The following is an 18,629-nucleotide window of genomic DNA, read 5'->3' as shown; positions in this document are numbered from 1 at the left end:
GAGCTGTAATGCTATAACATGACAGAAAACACAGGAATAACGGCAAGGTGGCAAAGTCCTAGGCTGCAGCCAATGAGGACAAGCCCAAATGCAGCAGCTGTAGGTACAGAAATGAAGGAAGAACTTTTGCTTACCTTTGGAAGGCCTCACATAGGCAAGAATTCCCAGCAAGATACCCTTGCTTCCATTGCCAACCCTTAAATGAGGACTGGGAAGGGGTGGCTCCTGGCTCTACCCCTTGCAGTCATTCAGGTGCACTGCATGCACCTGAGCTCCCTGGGGTTGGCCCTGCCTTCTCACCAGGTGCCCCATCACCTTTTCAGGTTGAGACTTGGCATTTCCACTGCAGAAGTAGGAAGTGGTGACTCCCTGCTCTGGCTGGGCAGTTTGGCTATATAAGCCGGTGTGCTGCTGCAAACAAGTAAGCAAGCTGCAGGGGAGGAAGCTTCCAAAGGAGTAACATGAAAGTGAATTTCCCTGGCACGCTGTGTAATGACATTTCTGCCTTGACTTGTGAAGCACCAAGCACCTACACTGTTTGGTCAGAGGAGGATTAGGATTCCTTCTGAATGTGAAGATCACAGTTCTCTATTAAAAAAAAATAAAAAATAAATAAATAAGTAAGAAACACTTGTCAACTTTGTACCAAATAGGTCTGTAGTCACTTGTCTGCTAAAATCGTCCTTGTTCTGCAGGGAGAAAATTGTTGGAAGACAACGGTGTCAAAAATACTGAGAAATTTAAACCGTGTTCAATTTACATTAAGTTGCTGCCTTGATGTTCGGAAATTGCTTTCTGGAACGTTAGCACCAAATTCCACAACAGCGTCGCGTATATGCGACGTCCAGAAGTCACCTCGGTGAGAGAAACTCGACCCTCGGCGCCTCTCCTCTCAAGCCGTACCGCCCTCGGGGCGGCGGGCGGGGCTGGCTCGGGCCGGAAGCCGGGCAGCTCCATGGCGGCCGCAGCCGCCGTCTCCAGGCAACGCGGGAAGGGCGCGGGGCGGGGCGGCCGGCAGCGGCTGCCGCCCGGTTTCGTCGCTCGCTGCCGGCGCTTGCGTGAACCGCCGACCGTGCGGCCCTCCACCTAGGACGCCCGCCCAACCGTCCCACCTGGGGGTCTGCTTACCTTACGGCTGACCGGAGCCGACCGACTGGCCGCAGCGTGAGAAGCGACAGAGAGCGGGGCTGCCCTTCACCGGCGCGCAGGGCGGAACGGGGAGCAGCAGCGTGCCGAAACAGCAACAGCGGGGCAGTCCCGAGGGCTCAGCCGCTCAGGAAGCAGTCAGCCAAACCGTAAAACTGCCACCGTACATCTTGAGGACACCGCCCTTCCTGTTTGGGGTGGTTTGGTTTTGTTGTTTTTCTTTTCGTGTGGGTTTTTGTTTGTTTTGTTTAAGCGTGGCGGTGGTTGTTCTTTGCTTTTGGTTTACTTCCATTGCTTGGTTTGCTTTCTGGTCGCTGTTTCCTCTAAAGATGGCGGGAACACGTAGGGCATAGAAATAACAGCAGGGTGGTTTGCATTTCTAGAAGCGTGTGACGTGTCAGAGGTTTCTGTGATAATGCCATAGGGTGGATGTGTCACACTCTCCTCTGGGGGCTGCTGCTTCTCCTCACCCCCACAGCTGGGAAGCAGAAGGTCCAGGATGCCCCCAGAGAGACATACAAGTCGAAGATGATGTTCGTATTGCTCGGTCCTTCAGGAACTGTGAGGTGGATCCTGCTGCTAGAGAGCTTCCTAAAGGAGTCGCTTTCTGCCCCAAAAGGAACTCATCCGACAGAAAGTAGAAGTTCTCAAGACTTGTATTTGTGTCTCAGCACAAATTCCTGATGTGGAAGGGTTAAAATGCACGAGGAAGTCACTCAGTGTTGCAGTATCACCTGAATCGTTGTGCTCCTTCTGATGTCCCAGAGAGAGAGTGGGACATGTCTGCTCTCCTCTGGAGTGCTTACACCATCTGAGGTTTTGCATGGTGAGAGAAAACAAGTGCAGCTGCTGCTGCCAAGTGGATTTATTTGCTCTGGCATGTAACTTAGTTGTGCTGCTATACCTCAGTGGTGACACCGAAATGAGTGCATTTATTTCCTGTTGCTGCCAAAGAACACAATCAAATGTGGCTCTGAGGACCAAGTAATAGGGTTACAGTACCACTGGCTCTTAGCACTGACATCTCAGCTACTCAACGTAAGGGAGAGAGGTCATTTGCAGGAGTGACACTCTACGCATTAAGCTGTCACTGGGTTAGGACTGAGGGCTATGGATTGCTCTGACTGAAACAAAGCAGGCAGTTTTGCAGAAGCACCAGCTTGCGAGCAGTGTATAAGGCAGTTCTTCAGTTTGTCTTTAAAACTTACCAGCTGAGTGGCAAAATTATTCTTCAATGTCCAGTGGGATAAACAGGGGGGCATTTCTTGGTGTCAGCCTGCAAGAGGAAACGTGCTAGGATTACACAAGTGAGTTGCTCCAGCTACTCAAACTCACAAAGGCTCTAGGGAGTAACCAGAGCAAGCTGAACACCTGCTGAAGAGAGGCTTAGGTCCAGGAATGACACTGTCTCTCTCCAGCTGACAGGGACATTTGTGGCAAAGGCTTGTGCTGCAGCCAGCCACCCTAGACCTGTCCAACAGCCCACAAGCTCAGTGCTAGCTTAGACTGAAATTCTGATGCAGAAAAGCCACAATCTGGAAGAAGTCATCTAAAAGTGAATGAGGGGCCACAGTCTGAACCTTGAGCCAGAACTGGGCATTTTGGATGAGGCTCAACTTGCAACCAAGGTGTAGGGTTAGGACAGAAAGGGAAACAGAGCCAAAGCTTCTCACCAGCATGAGGCTGCAAAGGAGCTGTTGAAGAAAGGGGAAGGCTACAAAAAGTCTGTGTAACAACTGTGGTGGGGAGCGCAGGCACAGGATACAGCCTGTTCAGCTGGAATGACACCAAACAAGTATTTCAAGCATTGCAGCACTAAACCGAATGTGTATTTCTGCCTTTGTCTGTATTTTCCTTCATAATGAAGTGGTCAAAGAGATCTTCCACATCCTGAAACAGTTGTGCCTTAGCATGGAGCACACAGACAGCTATAATCAGCGTTAAAGGCATTGGTTTTTAGTGACAATGGCAAAAAAGGTGAAGTCTTTGAAAGAGCAGATGTTAGCACCCCTGATTTAAACCTTGTGGATAAAGCTGCTGGCTCTGCCACAGCCTTGCCGGTTGTTCTCTAGGACCAGCATCTCTTCAAATGCTACAAGGATACTTAGCACATCTAACAGGAAAAGGCTTTATTAACAGCTTGCTCTTGTAAGAACATCCTATTTTCCCAAGCATTTCTCAGAGACAGAGATTAGGAAGGTCTTCTGATTTAAGCAAGTGCAGTAAATCGCCCAGGGAGATATTATACCTATCATCTTTTTCCAATTCAGATTTCATTGAAGTACAAAGAGCTTTGGGAATGAGGCACTCTATGATGGAAAGCAACATTCATGCCCTTTTGGATATCTAGTAAGCTTTGCTAGAGGGGAAGTCTATTTGTATATCAAATCCCATACATCCTTGCAAGGCAAGCATTTTCTATAGTTAAGAACATTGGAAATTACATATTTTACCTCCCAGAATAACCATGTTAAAGTACAGGCTGGAGGCCAGGATAAAGGGAGAGATTATTAAAGCAAAGGGTAGTGTTACCAGAAAGAAACAAAGTGTTAAGTGACAATAAAAGCCAGTAAGAAGAAGGAACAGAAATCTATGGCCTGATGATTAAACTGATAAGCAATGCTGGCTCTAACCTCCATTTCACTAGTTTAAAATAACAGTGGGGGAGATGAGTTGTAGGTACCCAAATATCACTCTGGAAGGAGAAAGTTATTACTTCTTAAAAAGCTACTTACATTTAAGGCCTCCAGAGCCACTGAGTTCTGATTCTGTGGACTATCACAAGATCTACCTTCTTGGCAAATATCATCCTCCCATGTTTGTTTTCTCACCTTCCACTGACAGGTAATATTCTTCTTTCTCTGTGTGTGCTTGCTGATCTGTGTATTGGTCTACAACATACGGGATCTGCCCAACTCCTTTCCTTTAATTCTTCTGGGTCTGTGTCTATTTTCTGAAATTTTTTGTTCCTAATCCCAAATTCCTAAATTTGCATTTCCATTGAAATGCCATTGGGATGATGTATTCAGAGACCAGCTCTGACCTTGTCCTTCTTTTGGCACTTCAGAAATCAACAACATGTGTCTTGGTTTAATTTCTACAGTGGCATAACTTGCTGCAGACCGTAAAGGCAGCATGTTTTGCTGTTCTTCACTGCTGGAGCTCTAGTTCTTTATTCAGTATTTCTTCCTCATGAGAAATGGATGCTCCACCTGCATACCTTTCAGAAGATCAAGTCTGTTGCTTCTGGGTGGGCTTTCTCCTGCAGACTTGTGCTGCACTGACTCAAAGGCAGCTGCCTCCACCCGGTCATGTTTTGTACCTTGGGGTTCTGCCACCCTGCAGTCCAAATTGTCATGGTGCTGAAGTCAGTTGTCTGATGGAGGCAACACTGCCACATCTCTGTGTTCCCTGTTCCAGCCAGGCCATCGTACTCCTAGTAGAGGCCCCCCTCACAAACATATGTGCACAGGACATATATACTGTACAGAGTAATAGATCAAGGGTCAGAGAAGCCTGAACAGACTCTTCCTAGCACCCCAGGCTGAGCAAGGTGCAAGCCTCCCTAGAGGAGGGAAGATGGACACCACTGTATACTGCAGCAGGGAACCACATGCTTCTATCACTCATTGATTTCTCCCAGTGATGCTGCAGGATTCAGGCTCTTGTTTTCTATAGTAAGTTATAGGATGGACAACCTATTATAATAATTCCTGGAACAGATACTCTCCAAGATCCTAAAGTCTCCAGCACAGCGCATAGCTCCTCTTATTCTGAAGCACGTGTAACCATCAGGTAGTACCTCAGCAGGGACAATTCTTCTCCCACCTGCCACTGTCTCCCCAGAAGATTAATTCCTCACTGAATCCTCGGTTGTTTGGTTTTGGTGGTTTTGTTTTGTTTCTTACCGGTTTTACCGAACCGCAGGAGTGTAATGACAAGTGCTCACAGCCCGGTTCACACGTTCTGCCTATCGGCCGCCTCTGAAGGCACCACTGATGCGTTGCCCCACAGTGACCTCTGGTGGTAATATTAATGTTTCCAGCTCTTCGGCCGACGCAGCGTGGACAGAGAGGTAGGCTGTGATAAGCCTTGTGAGACACGAGTAAATACACGCCGGAGCCCTCGCCAGATGGAAGCAAGCGCCCTCCTGTCTGCCTCCTGTGCTTCCATATCGAGAGTTTTCATCCACTGAAATTCGTACGTGAAGTTCATTAAACAATGATTGCCTATATCAATTATGCTGGAAACAGCCGTGGTGAGCAATCTGGCAGCAGCACTCAGGGCTCTGTGATAGAATCAGAATCATAGAATGGCCTGGGTTGAGAAGGACCATAACGATCATCAAATTTCAACCCCCCTCCCTCCAGTATATGCAGGGTCGCCAAACAATAGACCAGACTGCCCAGAGCCACATCCAGCCTGGCCTTGAATACCTCCAGAGATCTGCTGGTTTGTTGCCATTTGCCCCTAGGGTGCTATACAGGCCACACAGGAGAGCTGTATGGGGATGAGACTTACCAATTAGACTCTCTTCTTTCAGCTGTTTCATCAATTCAGCATAAAGACAGTTGGCATCAATGTGAGACAAGTGGTGGTGTTGTCCCTGTTTACCACTTTCCCTGTGGGTCACCCGTGACCACGCCTTCAATAAATCCACATCTAAGATTCTGTGAGAAGTAAAACAGACTAGCCAGTGAGTGGGTGGTGACATTCCCATTGCTACCTACGAGGGAAAAAATTGTTTTGTGAGTGTAGGCAGTCCTTCATAACTGTCCTTGTCAACCAGCTATGTTTGGACTCCCGTGTCAATAGGGATTGTTGCAAAGTAATGGTCATTAACCATGACCATCACCTTAGGACTTGACTCCTCACAGTGCAAGTAGCAGCTGCTCGCATTGCCACTGCATCAAGTCCCAGCACTGGTTGTCTACATATTTATGGCCCACTGCCAGCACAGACTGATGTTAGAATCCCTGAGCTCACACCTCTGGCTCAATCATTGCTTTCTTAAGCAAGCTATACAGTGTCACTGCCACCCCAGGTACAGATCCCAGAGGACTATCATGGAGGGTTGATGAGGAAAACACAGTCTATTGATGTGAAACAGCTGTCAGCCCAATTAACTGTCTCAGAGAGAGCTCCCTATCTAGACACAGTTATCATATCCACTTATGCTCAGTAGTGATCTGCATGCTCCTCAATTTCCCCATTTTACTTCTCTTGTTTTCATAGAGGGACAGGGCAGCTCTTTTCCATTACTTTAGCTAAGATCTGTTCTTTTGTTGGTGGTGGTTGGTTGGTTGGTGGGGTTTTTTGTCATTTATGATATTGGGAAATGTTACCACCTAAGCCTGGGTAAGGCTAATGATTTCAATGCTTTCTACTATGAGACTGAGATGTACCTGCTCACAATTAACTATGCATAGATTTAGCTCTTCCTCTGGAGGGAGGGTTGTCTGGCTCATGGGATGATGATATCTGCTTTATCAGATTCTACTAAACCAGGGACTTTCCACAAGATAGTTTACAGGCTGGCTCACACAGCACTTAGGCAGTAAGGGTGGCACCTAGTAGTTATTGCAGGGGGAAGTAGGTTTTGTATGCCCACGGGAGTGCCCTGTTGTTCTGTCTTGATTATTGGCTCAGTTAGGGAGAGAGAGCTCCATCCCTGCTAGTCTTCCCTGAGGGGTCCAGGGTGCAGTAGATCCTAAATGTCCCCATTACACAGGACAAAACTGACTCGAACTGGGTCCACTAGCTTGGCTTCCAGCAATCTCCTGCACCCTTTGGCTTCTACAGTTAGCTGGGGTTGAAGCTTTAGATACACAAAACAATTTGTTTGTTTCATTTATTTATACATCACTTTCCAAGTACTCTATTTTCCTCTTTCACTCATATAGCCTCTCCCTCCAACTCATCTGTTGCTGCCTAGTAGCCACCTAGCACATTTCCCCCATTTGACACACAAGAAGGCCTTCATCTGTCAAACTCATGCCAAGTTTCATCAGCAGCGATACAGTGGCTCTCTAGGCAAGACAGAACTCACATAGGGTTTCACGGTCCCTCCTTCTGCCAAATTTTCTTCCAGCTATTGTTTCTGTTTAGCTTTTCATTTGCCACCGCAACAAACACACACTTGCTCAACCTATTGCCCCAGCTGGTTTGGCAAAGCAGCTCATCCCCACCAGGATGATGTCAGAGATCCCGATTCTGACACTGACAAAATGTCACAGCTCATTTGAGCCTCTCAAATTCACAGAGCGACACACTCCACGTATCATGAGCTCGTTAGCAAGGGCTCAATCTCCTTTCAATAGGCTGGTCCAGACTGTTAATTCCCCAAGTTGTTGCTTCATTAATTCACCCACTCATTAACTCACAAAACCAGTAACTCACACACTTATGAGCAGAACAGCCACCAGCTGAAGGGGTGAGCTCTCATCCTTCCTCCTCCACCTGTGTGACACCCTGGGAGCACAGGAGCCGCAGCAGCCTGACTGCTGGTGGGCCCTCTTCAGAGGCTGTGATCAGAACTTGCTGAGGAGATACTTATGCAGAGAGCAGGCCTACCTTATGCCCGTGCTGGTCTGCCCTAGCCCAGCTGCTGTCAGCACGAACCCTCGCGAGCTGCAGCAGGCAAGCAGCACTAGGTGGTGCCGTTCCCCTGCAGGAAGAGGCAGAAGGCGTTGGCGGGCTGCGTGAAGCAGAGTGAGAAGCCCCTGGAGCTCCCAGGGGTGATGGGACACCCGGCCTTGGGTGAGGAGAGTGAGGAGTGCTGCCGGGAGGGAGCCACGGGCCAACGGCCAGGAGGCAGAGAAGCTTTGCAGAGGGGAAACCCTGGCACTTCCCTCCGTGCTCAGTTCCAGCTACACAAGAGAAACATAAGGTCAAGGGCAGCAGCTCTGGGCCTTGGCACTGCCCATCCCTGCAGCAGATGGGGGGCTGCTGCAGCTCCACAGCACCAGGGCCACGGAGGAGACAGAGCCTGAGCACATCCTGCTAGCGGGGGTAGACATGTGCACTCTTACAAGTACAGAGATGTCCAGGCACAGAAGTTAAAGCAGATAGAAACTGCTGTCTTTACCAGCCAGCACCCACCTGCATGCACACAGCACTCAGATGAATAGCCCGGGTGGCCTAATCCTGCTCCTCCCCTCCTGCTAGTACAATACAGCCTTATTCCATACAGACCACACTCACTGTTGGCACCAGACCTGCAGCCTGTCCAGCAGCAGCCCCCAGAAACCCCTAGAGCTCCTAGCTGTTGGCACACCTACAGCTGTGAAGCAGAGAGCCAGACACACTGAAGGTGTTCAGAAATCAGATTTAAGCACAACAGGGATCAGCTGTGGTGATCAAACACAGCTCAGTCAGACAAGCTGCTGACCGTTATACTCAACCAGCTTTCTATGCCTAGACTCCTTCCTACACTGAAATCCACCTTGATTAATCTCTTCCTCTATCACCGATCGTTCCACTAAACTCCCCCTAACAGTCCCTAACACATTCCCACACTCCTTTTAAAAAATCTCATAATCAGTTCCTACACAATCCCAAAACATTCTTCCTGATCCCCTTTCATCCAGAGCCCTGTACCCTGAGGTCAGCCAGCCCTTTTAATTGGCAAAGTTGGTTTTCTGGGGAGTTTCCCTGTTGACTCATCCTGATAGGTTTCACATCCTTGAAAGGTCTCAGGAAACAGCCAATTCAGCGTGCTGTAGTTATCACTAATTAGGTTTTCAACAATTAGGTTACCACCAATTAAGTTACCAAGGTTCCCCATCCATTGTTCCTCTGGTTCCCTCCCTTTCTGTGTAACCGTATGTTTATGATGATTAGGAGCTGCCTTTAGTTTGATGGCCCAACAGATGCCCACAGATCTGGTTAAAAGTAAATGAAAGGAACTCACACCTTTCTTGTTGGACTTTTCTCAACACTTGGTTTAATGAGGTGTAGCTAACAAATGGCAAAGTGTGAACTGGAGATTCCAAATCTCTGTGTGACAGAGGATGCTACTGTCAGCCCCCATGGCACCAGTAATCTACTACATCTAAGGCCATGGAGGAGACAGGTGCTCCTGGTGTCAGTGGTGTTGCTATAGAGGCAATGGTAATGTCTTTCCTGAAAACAGCTGACATAAAATACCTTATCCTCTGAGCTCTACTGAATAACTTTGTTTACCACGTGTATACCATGTGTTTTTCACATTGTATCTTAGTCACCCAAAATCCCTGAATCACACAGCCACTGAAGAGCTGGTTCTCTTTCAGCTGCTGTCTGAGCATCAGAGTCCTTTCTTTGGTGGCCTTGGAGGGTGTGCTGGGGCAGAGGGTTCCTGCTGGATACAGAGATGTTATATTGCCAGCTTCTCTGGCTATGGGAGGAGCAGACACCATGATCTGATGCAGCGTTCTTCCAAGTTCTAGCTTCCCTGAGTAAAAATTGTTTAATAAACCCAGAAAACAGAGGAAAGAATGGGAGGAGAAAGTGTCAGCCAACCTCAGTCTGACAGTGTAGAATTGGAAGAACGACCCATTCCCTCCCACCTTTACACTAACTTCAGGCATATGTTGATACCAAAGGGCTCCAGCAGGTGAGAGCACCATAGCAGCACACTATAAACTACCACTGTGTTGTTAAACCCTGCCTTAAGCAGTTGCTGTAAGTGGGTACTTGAAGCAGGGTGTAAGCACAGGACAAGCATATGTGGTACTTCCCTGTATATTTATGTTTGTTTTCCTGGCCTCAGTTTTGGGATTTCCTGCCTTAGGTGTGGTTTCTGCATATTTGAAATCCCTCAGTGGATTTTCTTACATGAATTAACATAGTATTCCCTTCCACCCATGTAATATAGTATTACAATATATATATTATAGTAATATAGTAACATAGTATTCCCATCCACCCTACCAAACTCCTGGCAGGCAGTCTGGTAGGGTACTTAATTCTCACGTGTCCCTCCTCCAGCATGGAGCACCTCCTTCCCAAGCTAGGGGCAAAAAGCATGATCGCTGCTACTCCTTCTGCTGCATTTTCTTATGCCTACAAATTAGGCTGTCTTCTTTCTCTGACTCTAAATTCCCATGATTTGGTTACATTTTGGGCTCACAACAGAATCAAAAGCAGCATCAGAGATTTCTCACTGAAAAAAGACAGGCAAACCTCAGCGCTCTTTATCCGACAGTCTATTTTAAGCTCTTCTAAGCTGGGGAATCATTAATATTTCAGTCTAACTTATTTAAAATTCAAATGTAGCCTTCCAAACGCTGGTCTGTGTCCTTTACCCGGAGCAGGAGACCCATTAGCCAGTTCCAGCATCTCAATTACATAAGAAAATAGCAGCGAGGGAAAGAACGGAGCTCCACTGAACTTTACACTTAACAGACCATAATTAGTTATCCAGATACTTTTGTACTTCTTGTTTTTATCAGATGTTAAAAGCTGCCACTCCTGCCTTTTCCTGCAGAAAGGGAAAGCACTAGCTGCACGGCAGTTCTGATTTGCTGCAAAGTATTGCTTTAAAGATATGAACCGATTCTTTTTATTTTTAATGGTGATATATATAGTAGTGTACATGCACAAACATATTCAGTAGGAAGGTTTCATCACAGAAATGCCACTGTGTTCATAAAGCCTTTATCTGCTGCAGTTAAGTCTTTATCAATTGGCAGGTCTAAATCGCACTGACACTTCCCTGCTGGTAGTACTTCACCCCCTCAGTGGGGACAATTAATCAACATCCAGCATAGTTTGCAACTCAAAATGCAAGAAGTGATGTAGTTTTTCACTGGTGTGCCAAAGTTCCTCATTTCTACAGTACTCCACAGAAATGTAATGGGTTGGCTTGCCAAAGCATGTCACTGCTTTACCCTCGTATGTTAGCCACAATCAAAAATAGGTAACAGGAAGGTCCAGGCTTTATGACGTGTTCAGAAATAATATAAAGAAGCATTCTGTCTCTTACCACAAGCAGCTACAAACTACGAATGACAGAAAACAAAACAATGATTTCAAGCTAGTCAATATGCTGCCATGGAAAATATAAGCCTGCATCCACCAGTCCATATGAATACAGGCTTAAAGGGTTGGTTTGTTTTTCTTTTAATGAGCTATACCTTTCTAGAAAGAACAGCAGGCAGTGTGCCCAGCTATTGCCACAGCTGCCATTGATAGAGATGCAGGTTCCTCCCCTCATCTGTGAGGCATTAACTGCCTCTTCTGTAGGGAGCAGAGAGGATGTGCAAGCCTAAATCCAATTGCAGGATCAAGACAGATTATGCAAAAATCCAATAAAAGTATTTTCCCAGCAGGGAGACTCTTATGCCAAAGAGAATAATGCGATCTTCAAGATTGCTCGGCAAATAGTGCAGTTTAGGAGAGCTCATGTCACAACCAGAGTACCGGGCAGGTTACATTTGTCTTCATAATTCTTCATCTTTCTCATAAAATAATATGAAAACACCATCTGGGAGATCAATAAAAACCAATGTGTAGCCTCCAAGGCTACCACCAGAAAGAGGGACATGTCAGTACAGGCAGGTGTGTGTCAGTTTCTCACTTCGTACAACCATTTCTACGGGAAACAGCAGACAGCAGTCCCCCTGACCCCAAACCTATCCGCTGAAGATCTCCTAGAAATGAGTTTAGAAATCGGCACAACATCACTTGTTGGGCAGAGACAGCTCATGCAGGGCAGGGGCTGTACCACTGCAGGACCCAGGGCCCACAGAAGGCCACTGTGAGGGCATTGTGGCACTGGGATTTGTGATAGGATGCTTCACGATGGGCCCCTGGGATCTCTGGTGTTCAGGCTAGCAGCTGGCTTGTAAATTCCTTGTGAGTTTAAAAAAATTCTCTTCCTGTCCAGCTGCTTAGTGGAAAAACTATTGTGATGATTATTCTCGCTACCCTGGTTCCTTTGTAGGAGGGATGGGGATACAGCTATAGGCCAGATTATGGGGATAGGGTCAAGCTGTTGCAAGATGCAATGCAGAGACCATTCCCAGGAAGCAGCTTCCGAGGTTTGCTGGCCTTCTGCTGCCCTCACGTTGTCCTATCATCAGTCCCAACACCAAGAGCTCAGCTGCGCAGACGTTCCCAGCAATGGAAGCCGTTCGCTAGAGAGGAACCAGAAACACTTCATGAAACAGTTCATCCTATTTTAAAGACTTTCCAAGAGAATTTTGGAGCATGACAGACATGGGTCTTCACACGTTATCTTTCATTCTCACTTTGCTAAAAACTAAATTTAGTGTCCAACTAAAAATGTCATTGGCCCTACATTAGATACAAATATGGTGATGGCCAAACTTCCGTCTAACAAGATGGAAGCATTGTGGAAGTGTTCACATATCTCATCCATCTCCCCAAGGCGAGGACTCAAAACCTCGTGCTGCCCATCCCACTGGGCTTCTCCTCTCCATCCCAAGCCATGCCCTTCCTTGCAGGGCACCAGCTCCTTTCAGCTGTGTGAACAACAAAGCTCCAGTGTGCAGCATGCAGACAAGACCATCTCAAGCATCCCATTTCTGGCAGGCCGCCTGCCCATCCCCAGGCACTTGCTGCAGCCAGGCTATGCATGTCCCTCCGTGCACACAGCTGCCTCACACATGTGCCGATCCAAACAGGACAGCCAGATCCACTGCATAGCCTGAGCTAATAGGCAGGATACTCAAGCTATTCCAACAAAACAGCCTCTTGTGCTTCAGGTTGCTTGGTCTCCAGTTCCTACACTAATGGCCATTTGGAGACCTCATTAACGAGTAACAGGATAGCATAAATACATAAACTTTGCACAAGGACGGGCAGAGGAGTACAGCTGCGTACCTCAGGCACAGTCTGGTGGGAGCTGCTGCTTTGGTCTGTTCTTCCTGATGCTGCTGAGCTGGGCAATGATTAGGCACCTGCAGTACAGCCCATGGGTGCAATATGAAAGAAAGGAGGAAACAGCATCCTGCATTGAGCGCTTCAGCACCTGCATTTCCTGTGACCAGTGCAGGTATTTACTGATAATGGATTTAGAATCTCAGCTTCACAGCTGAGACAAGAACACAAACGCACATGATTTGCACAAAATGAGTTCAAGTGTGAACCTATACAAGGTACGTCTCGCTAACTTTTCTTCCTAGCTCACTGAAAACTGTTACCTATTTTGAATTTAACAGGGCATTTTTCTTCGGTTTTCTGAATTATCTTAACAGTACACGCACGTTCTGGAGAAACTTACACCCAAGTAACAGTTCAATTCTGCAATGAGCTCCTTTAATTCACATCCAAAACTGAACGTCAATCAAGAAATGAACTGTCAGGAGCAAAAAGAGATTAAGCTGGAAAAAAAAAAAAAAGAACAACACCGCATACACACATTAGAACAAATTTTAGTCGTATTTTATTTAATTAATGAAAATCTACCTTAAAAACAAAAAATCAGATTTGGTAACCCAATACATTGGATTTAAGAAAGCTTCAAGCTTTTAAGCACAAGCCAGAAGTCACAGTCTCAAATGAGAGTTTCAGAGGCCAAAGCAATACACCGGAACAAAGTAGTATCGTTAGGTGGAGCCATGCTCCCTGCACCATTAGCGTGGCTTTAGGCGCGATAGTTTTTAGCTGTCAGTTACAAGAAGCTTTTGTACTTGTCTTACAGTTATGTTTGTTGCACTGCTTACCTAGGCCCTGGATTAATGGAGAAAACGAGCAAGTTTAAGCACTTGCCTGTCCAATTACTACCAACAGACAATTTACATTGTGATAAAGCTAGCTTTATTTAAATGAGGTTCAGACAAGAATTAACTTTACATATTATTAACAGCTTTGGAGCTACAAACATAAGAATTGGGATTACACAGGTCATGCTATTGTTATTTCATTTTACCTGCTGCATTTATTGCAATATGGCTTAACGTACATAGGTATACAATTTGTACAAATTCAGCCAAGTCTGCACTTGTGAGGTGTTATTAAGAGCACGAGTAACTTGCAAGCCAATTTAAACCTGTGGAAACCAACAGAGATTGTTGGAATTGCCCAAAGCTAGGGGGAAAAGCTGCCGCTAACAATGGACAAAGACAGACTGGATTGTTTGAAACCACATTGTTCGGCTTTAAATATTTATATAATTTGCTCTGAGGTAAGGAAAAATCTTTTGATGCTTCCACGCAGGGCAGCACCAGATGGTGCAATCACACCAGTGCAATCAGTCACATTGCTTGCTGTATGTGCAGCCCCGAGGAGAGGCAAGCACCTGCTGTAACAAGAGCATTTGTACACTAAGAGTTGGTTTTAAAATAAATTACTATACAGGTAGGATAGTGAGCTATTGTTCACTTGGTGGCATTGGTTTCACAAAGTGCCATCTGTAACCTTCACTTTAGAAATCAGAGCTGAAAGGATTGACTTGTACCCCATGTTTGATTCTAATGTAAACAACAAAAGGAAGGACCTACTCCTGTTGGGGACAGGCATTCCAGTGAGGCTTCTTTCTGTCTTTAGATCACCCTGCTCACCTCAGTCTGCAGCTGTTCTCAGTCCAACCCACCTTAGGTGAAGGTTGCTAGAACTCAGCGCTCCAAACTTTTCTTCAGTCTCTTGCAATCCAAGGCAGAATTCATTACCAAGCCCTTACCTTCCTTTCTACTCCCCCCTCAGGGAATTGGTAAGAGCAGCAAGGGTCTCAAGAAATGGGAAATGCTGTGATGGGAAAGAGGTTCAGGCATGGGTTGGGAAAGGAGGATACTTGTATGCAGTATGGACATTAGATGATGTGGGTGGAGGTATATCTTGGGGATGGATGGGGCTGTGATCGGGTCTGAGCAGACTCTGGAAAGAGCAGGGTGTGATTTTGGGTTGTGGCACACCTGGGGCTGCTGTATGAGCAAGACAGTGGGGAAAGCCTAAAGGGTTCTCAGAAACCTGAGAGGATTGCAAGTTGAAGGGACATTGGTCAGCGTAGGTGGATCCGAAACAGGTCAGGGCTCTCCTTTTGTCTTTAGAAATATCATAATTCTACATTAAAATCAGAACTGGGCTTAGGATTTACATATAAATATTCAAAGCATGACTGCCAAGTTTTGGAGAGATTTTACAAGGGGATAAACCTGGAACAATAAATAGGAAACTATATGTTATTGAATTCCACTCCACCAGTATCAATTTCCTCTCCAGGCTACTCTACAAAATTCCTTTAAGGGTACGCCTAAACAGTACAGAAGTATCAGAGCTCTACATTAAAATCAGAACTGGGATTAAGACATACATATAAATATTCAACACATTACAGTCCAGTCCCAAAACCTGAAGTCTTGAACAATAGAAAAAGAGTACTGTCAACCTCCTTTCAAGCTACACTGTAGAAATAAATTCTGACTTAATCAGGCCTGCACAAACACAACCGAAGGACAGATAGAGATACCTGAATAGGACTGAAAGGCAGCAATCTCGAGCACCTTGCTCAAGAATCTGTGCGTGATCCAGTTCCTGCTGTTTGACAGACGCACCTTCTATCAGCCGTAAGTCTCATGTGTTATCTTCAGTCAGCTCTCCTCTTCCCTTCAGCACAGAAGTCGAGCAGCAGCTGTGGCCACTCGCTGGTCAAATCAAGGCAGCTACGGAAGATGGTGGGAGTAAGGGAGACCGCAGAAAGGAGGTAGGGGATTTAGGGATGAATGAAGAATTCAAGAAGATGGGACAGACAGGACGGACACATTAAGTGAGGGGACGGTAACAACTCTGGCACAAATTTTAGTGGTCTGTCCATTCACTCTGATGTGCATCTCCAGTCTAAATGGGACATTTTCAGCAGAGGCAAATGACCTTTGAATGGGACACGTGTGGATATACCCAATATTAAAGGCATTGGTTTTTAATGACAAAAAAAGTGAAGTCTTCAAAAGAGCAGGTGTTAACATCCAAGAATAAAGGGTAGTGAATTAAGCTCCTGGTTCTCTCACAGGATTGTCAGTTGTTTTCTAGCATTGGTATCTCTCAAAACGCCACATGGATCCTTAGCACATCTGAAAGAGAAAAGGCAGTTAAAAAAGCTTTATTAATGACAATTTATCTCAAGAGCATCTTAGTATCTTTCTCAAGCAGTTTTAGAAATGGATTTGAAGACAGTCACATGGCTTAGTTAAGCAAGCACGCTAAATACCCGCAGGAGAAACAACTGCCACCTTTTCTGATTCAGATTTCACTAAAGAGCAAAGAGCTTTGGCAATGAAGCACCTCAAGTTTACTACGGAAGGCAACATAAACCTCCTTTAATTTTTTTTTTAAAGTTGTTAGCATGGAATCATGCTCGTGGATTAAATCCTATACATACTTGTATTGTAAGTTATTAATACAGGAAAATTGGAAATCACTGGCTAAGAACATTACTTACATTCAGAGCCTCAGGAGCCAACGAGTTCTGACTTTGTGGACCATCACAATCTGTGTCTTCTTGGCAACCATCATCCTGCCACATTTGCATTTTCCCATCTTCCACTGGTGGGTGACCGTCTTCCTCCCTTTCTCCACATGTTTGCCTACCTATATGTTGGTCTGAGATCTCCACAACCTTCCCAATCTCCTTTTCCTTCAATTTTGCTTGGTGTATGTCTAGGAGGTCTTTGGTTGAATCTTCTGAAGTACTTAGTTCTAACGTTGAGTTCTGAACTTTCACACTTTCCCTTGAAATGTCTTCAGGAGTAGTCACAAAGTCAGAATTCTGACTTGGTCCATCTTCCAGCACCTCAGAAGTTAATAGCACGTCTTTTGCTTTTTCTACAGCTGCATGAATATCTGCAGATGCTGTTAATGTAACATGTTTGTTTAGTCGGGACTGCTGGAGCTCTTGCTCTTTACTTGATACCTCTTCTTCTTTTACTACCTGTGTACTCTCCAAAAGTTCAGGTAAAGTCGTGTCTGATGGGCTTTTCCCTCTGGACTCAGTGTGCTGTTCTGACTCTAAGGCAGCTGCCTCTTCTGTTTCTGTAAGTTTGTTAACAGCAGTCTGGATGACGTTCAATACGATTTTTGTACTCTGGGACTCTATAGTCCCAGACGGAACAACATCCGCCTCAGATTCTGTGTGGGGGAGTGTGAGACCGTCACTTAAAGGAGCAGCATTTTGTTCAGGCTGATCCGTACTCTGGAAACTCTCTTGCTTCTCTGATATTCCATTAACATAAGCATGAGTTACCTGAGGCTGGGGTGCTTCCACAATACCAGGCTCTGCAGTCTCACAGCCTGAATAGTCAGGACTAGAAGCTGGGACCTCATCAGAAGCCATTTGTTCTGGTGTGGTTGCCAAGGGGTCTACAGTTTTGGCTGCCGTGCCTGTGGGCGTAGCAGCTTCTGCTACAACATGCTCTTCAGCTGCTGCAGCTGCTACAGGCAAAGGCGCTTCCAGAGCCTCTGAGCTTTCAGCTGGTGGGGAGGCCGAGTCACGGCCTTCCTCTTGCACAGAGAAAACCTCTTGCTGGACAGCTGTTGAACAACATTCATCATCCCTCACAGCTTCCTGTTTTCCAGATTCAAATTCTTCTTTGGCTGTTTCCATCAACTGCCCGTTTATGTTTTCTTCTTTCTGAAAGTCTTCACTGTTCGAGAGTTCTGCAAGTTCTTGTTTTGTTTCTGCAGTCCTTTCTTCAGCTAAGCTGTTCTGTGTTTCACTTGTCTTAGGACTTATGTCAGTGCAGATGGTGCTTCCGTTTTCAGTGACATCTAGGCATGCTGATGCTAAATTAGATTCATCTTCTTCAGTCTTGGGAGGGTGCTCAGTGAGAGCATTATCAGACAGTGAGTGTGTTTCAGTTTTGAGCATGGAATCTTCTATTTTACCACCTTTGATTTCATCACTCTGGGAGAGTGTTTCAGTTGTTTTTTCTACACATTCTGGCTCTAGGATGGGGACAGAATCTTTTGCTGTAATCAACCCGCCATCCCCATCCCTCACACTCTGCTCAGCAGCTTCAGCTGCTTCTGAGCCAGTTGTCTCTGACGTAAGAGCTGAGGCTTCTACCTCACTGTGCATCGGGACCTCAGCAGCAATGACTTCTGTGCTCTTTACTCCAAGGAGTACAGCATCATCTTCCTCTCTCTGTGCAGGTGCCTCGCTAGGAACTGCTTCAATACAAGTTTGCTCTTGCGAGTCTAACTCAGGAATTTCATCTTGACTCTCAGGATTGACAGGAACCTCTGCAACAGCTGCTTTTGTGCACACTGGTGCCACGGGGAGTGTTCCACCCTCTCCTTCAAGTTCTGCAGGCTCTTCACCTGTAAATCCTGATGCAGAGGTTTCATCTTCAATCTCGTTCTGCACCTGTGGAGAATGGTAACAGACCTGTAAATAGAGGTGTGCGCTGGGGAAGACTGAGAATAGTCTGGATGGAAGAGCAGCAGAATAAGACCATGAGGGGAGTAGGGATATGGGAAGGACGTGAGTTGACGACAATGAGTTTAGTGGGCCACTAAGATTCCAGCACGTCCAGTGTGTCAGG

General features: G+C 46.1%; 1 protein-coding gene and 1 long non-coding RNA gene across 5 annotated transcripts in view; both read right to left on the bottom strand.

Moving 5' to 3' along the window:
* Nucleotides 1-594: 594 nt before the first annotated feature.
* On the bottom strand, nucleotides 595-7,333 carry LOC101751253. The gene is made up of 3 exons (XR_005858200.1): nucleotides 7,196-7,333; nucleotides 5,668-5,816; nucleotides 595-5,434 (listed from the first exon to the last, which is right to left on the bottom strand). It is a non-coding gene; the product is annotated as an uncharacterized LOC101751253 (long non-coding RNA).
* A 6,181-nt stretch (nucleotides 7,334-13,514) lies between these two features.
* The window catches only part of AKAP12 (A-kinase anchoring protein 12), a 31,225-nt gene continuing 26,110 nt past the window's right edge, over nucleotides 13,515-18,629 (bottom strand). For all 4 annotated transcript variants that reach the window (XM_046939036.1, XM_004935623.5, XM_040697870.2 and 1 more), the window contains 2 exons: nucleotides 16,529-18,451; nucleotides 13,515-16,160 (listed from right to left, as the gene is read on the bottom strand). In XM_046939036.1, the coding sequence (XP_046794992.1) occupies nucleotides 16,152-16,160; nucleotides 16,529-18,451 (1,932 nt within the window). In that variant the 3' untranslated portion in view covers nucleotides 13,515-16,151. The remainder of the gene's footprint in view (nucleotides 16,161-16,528; nucleotides 18,452-18,629) is intronic.

This window comes from Gallus gallus, chromosome 3, assembly GCF_016699485.2.
Source record: "Gallus gallus isolate bGalGal1 chromosome 3, bGalGal1.mat.broiler.GRCg7b, whole genome shotgun sequence".
Classification (NCBI taxonomy): domain Eukaryota; kingdom Metazoa; phylum Chordata; class Aves; order Galliformes; family Phasianidae; genus Gallus; species Gallus gallus.
This window is presented reverse-complemented; position numbering and strand designations above follow the sequence as displayed.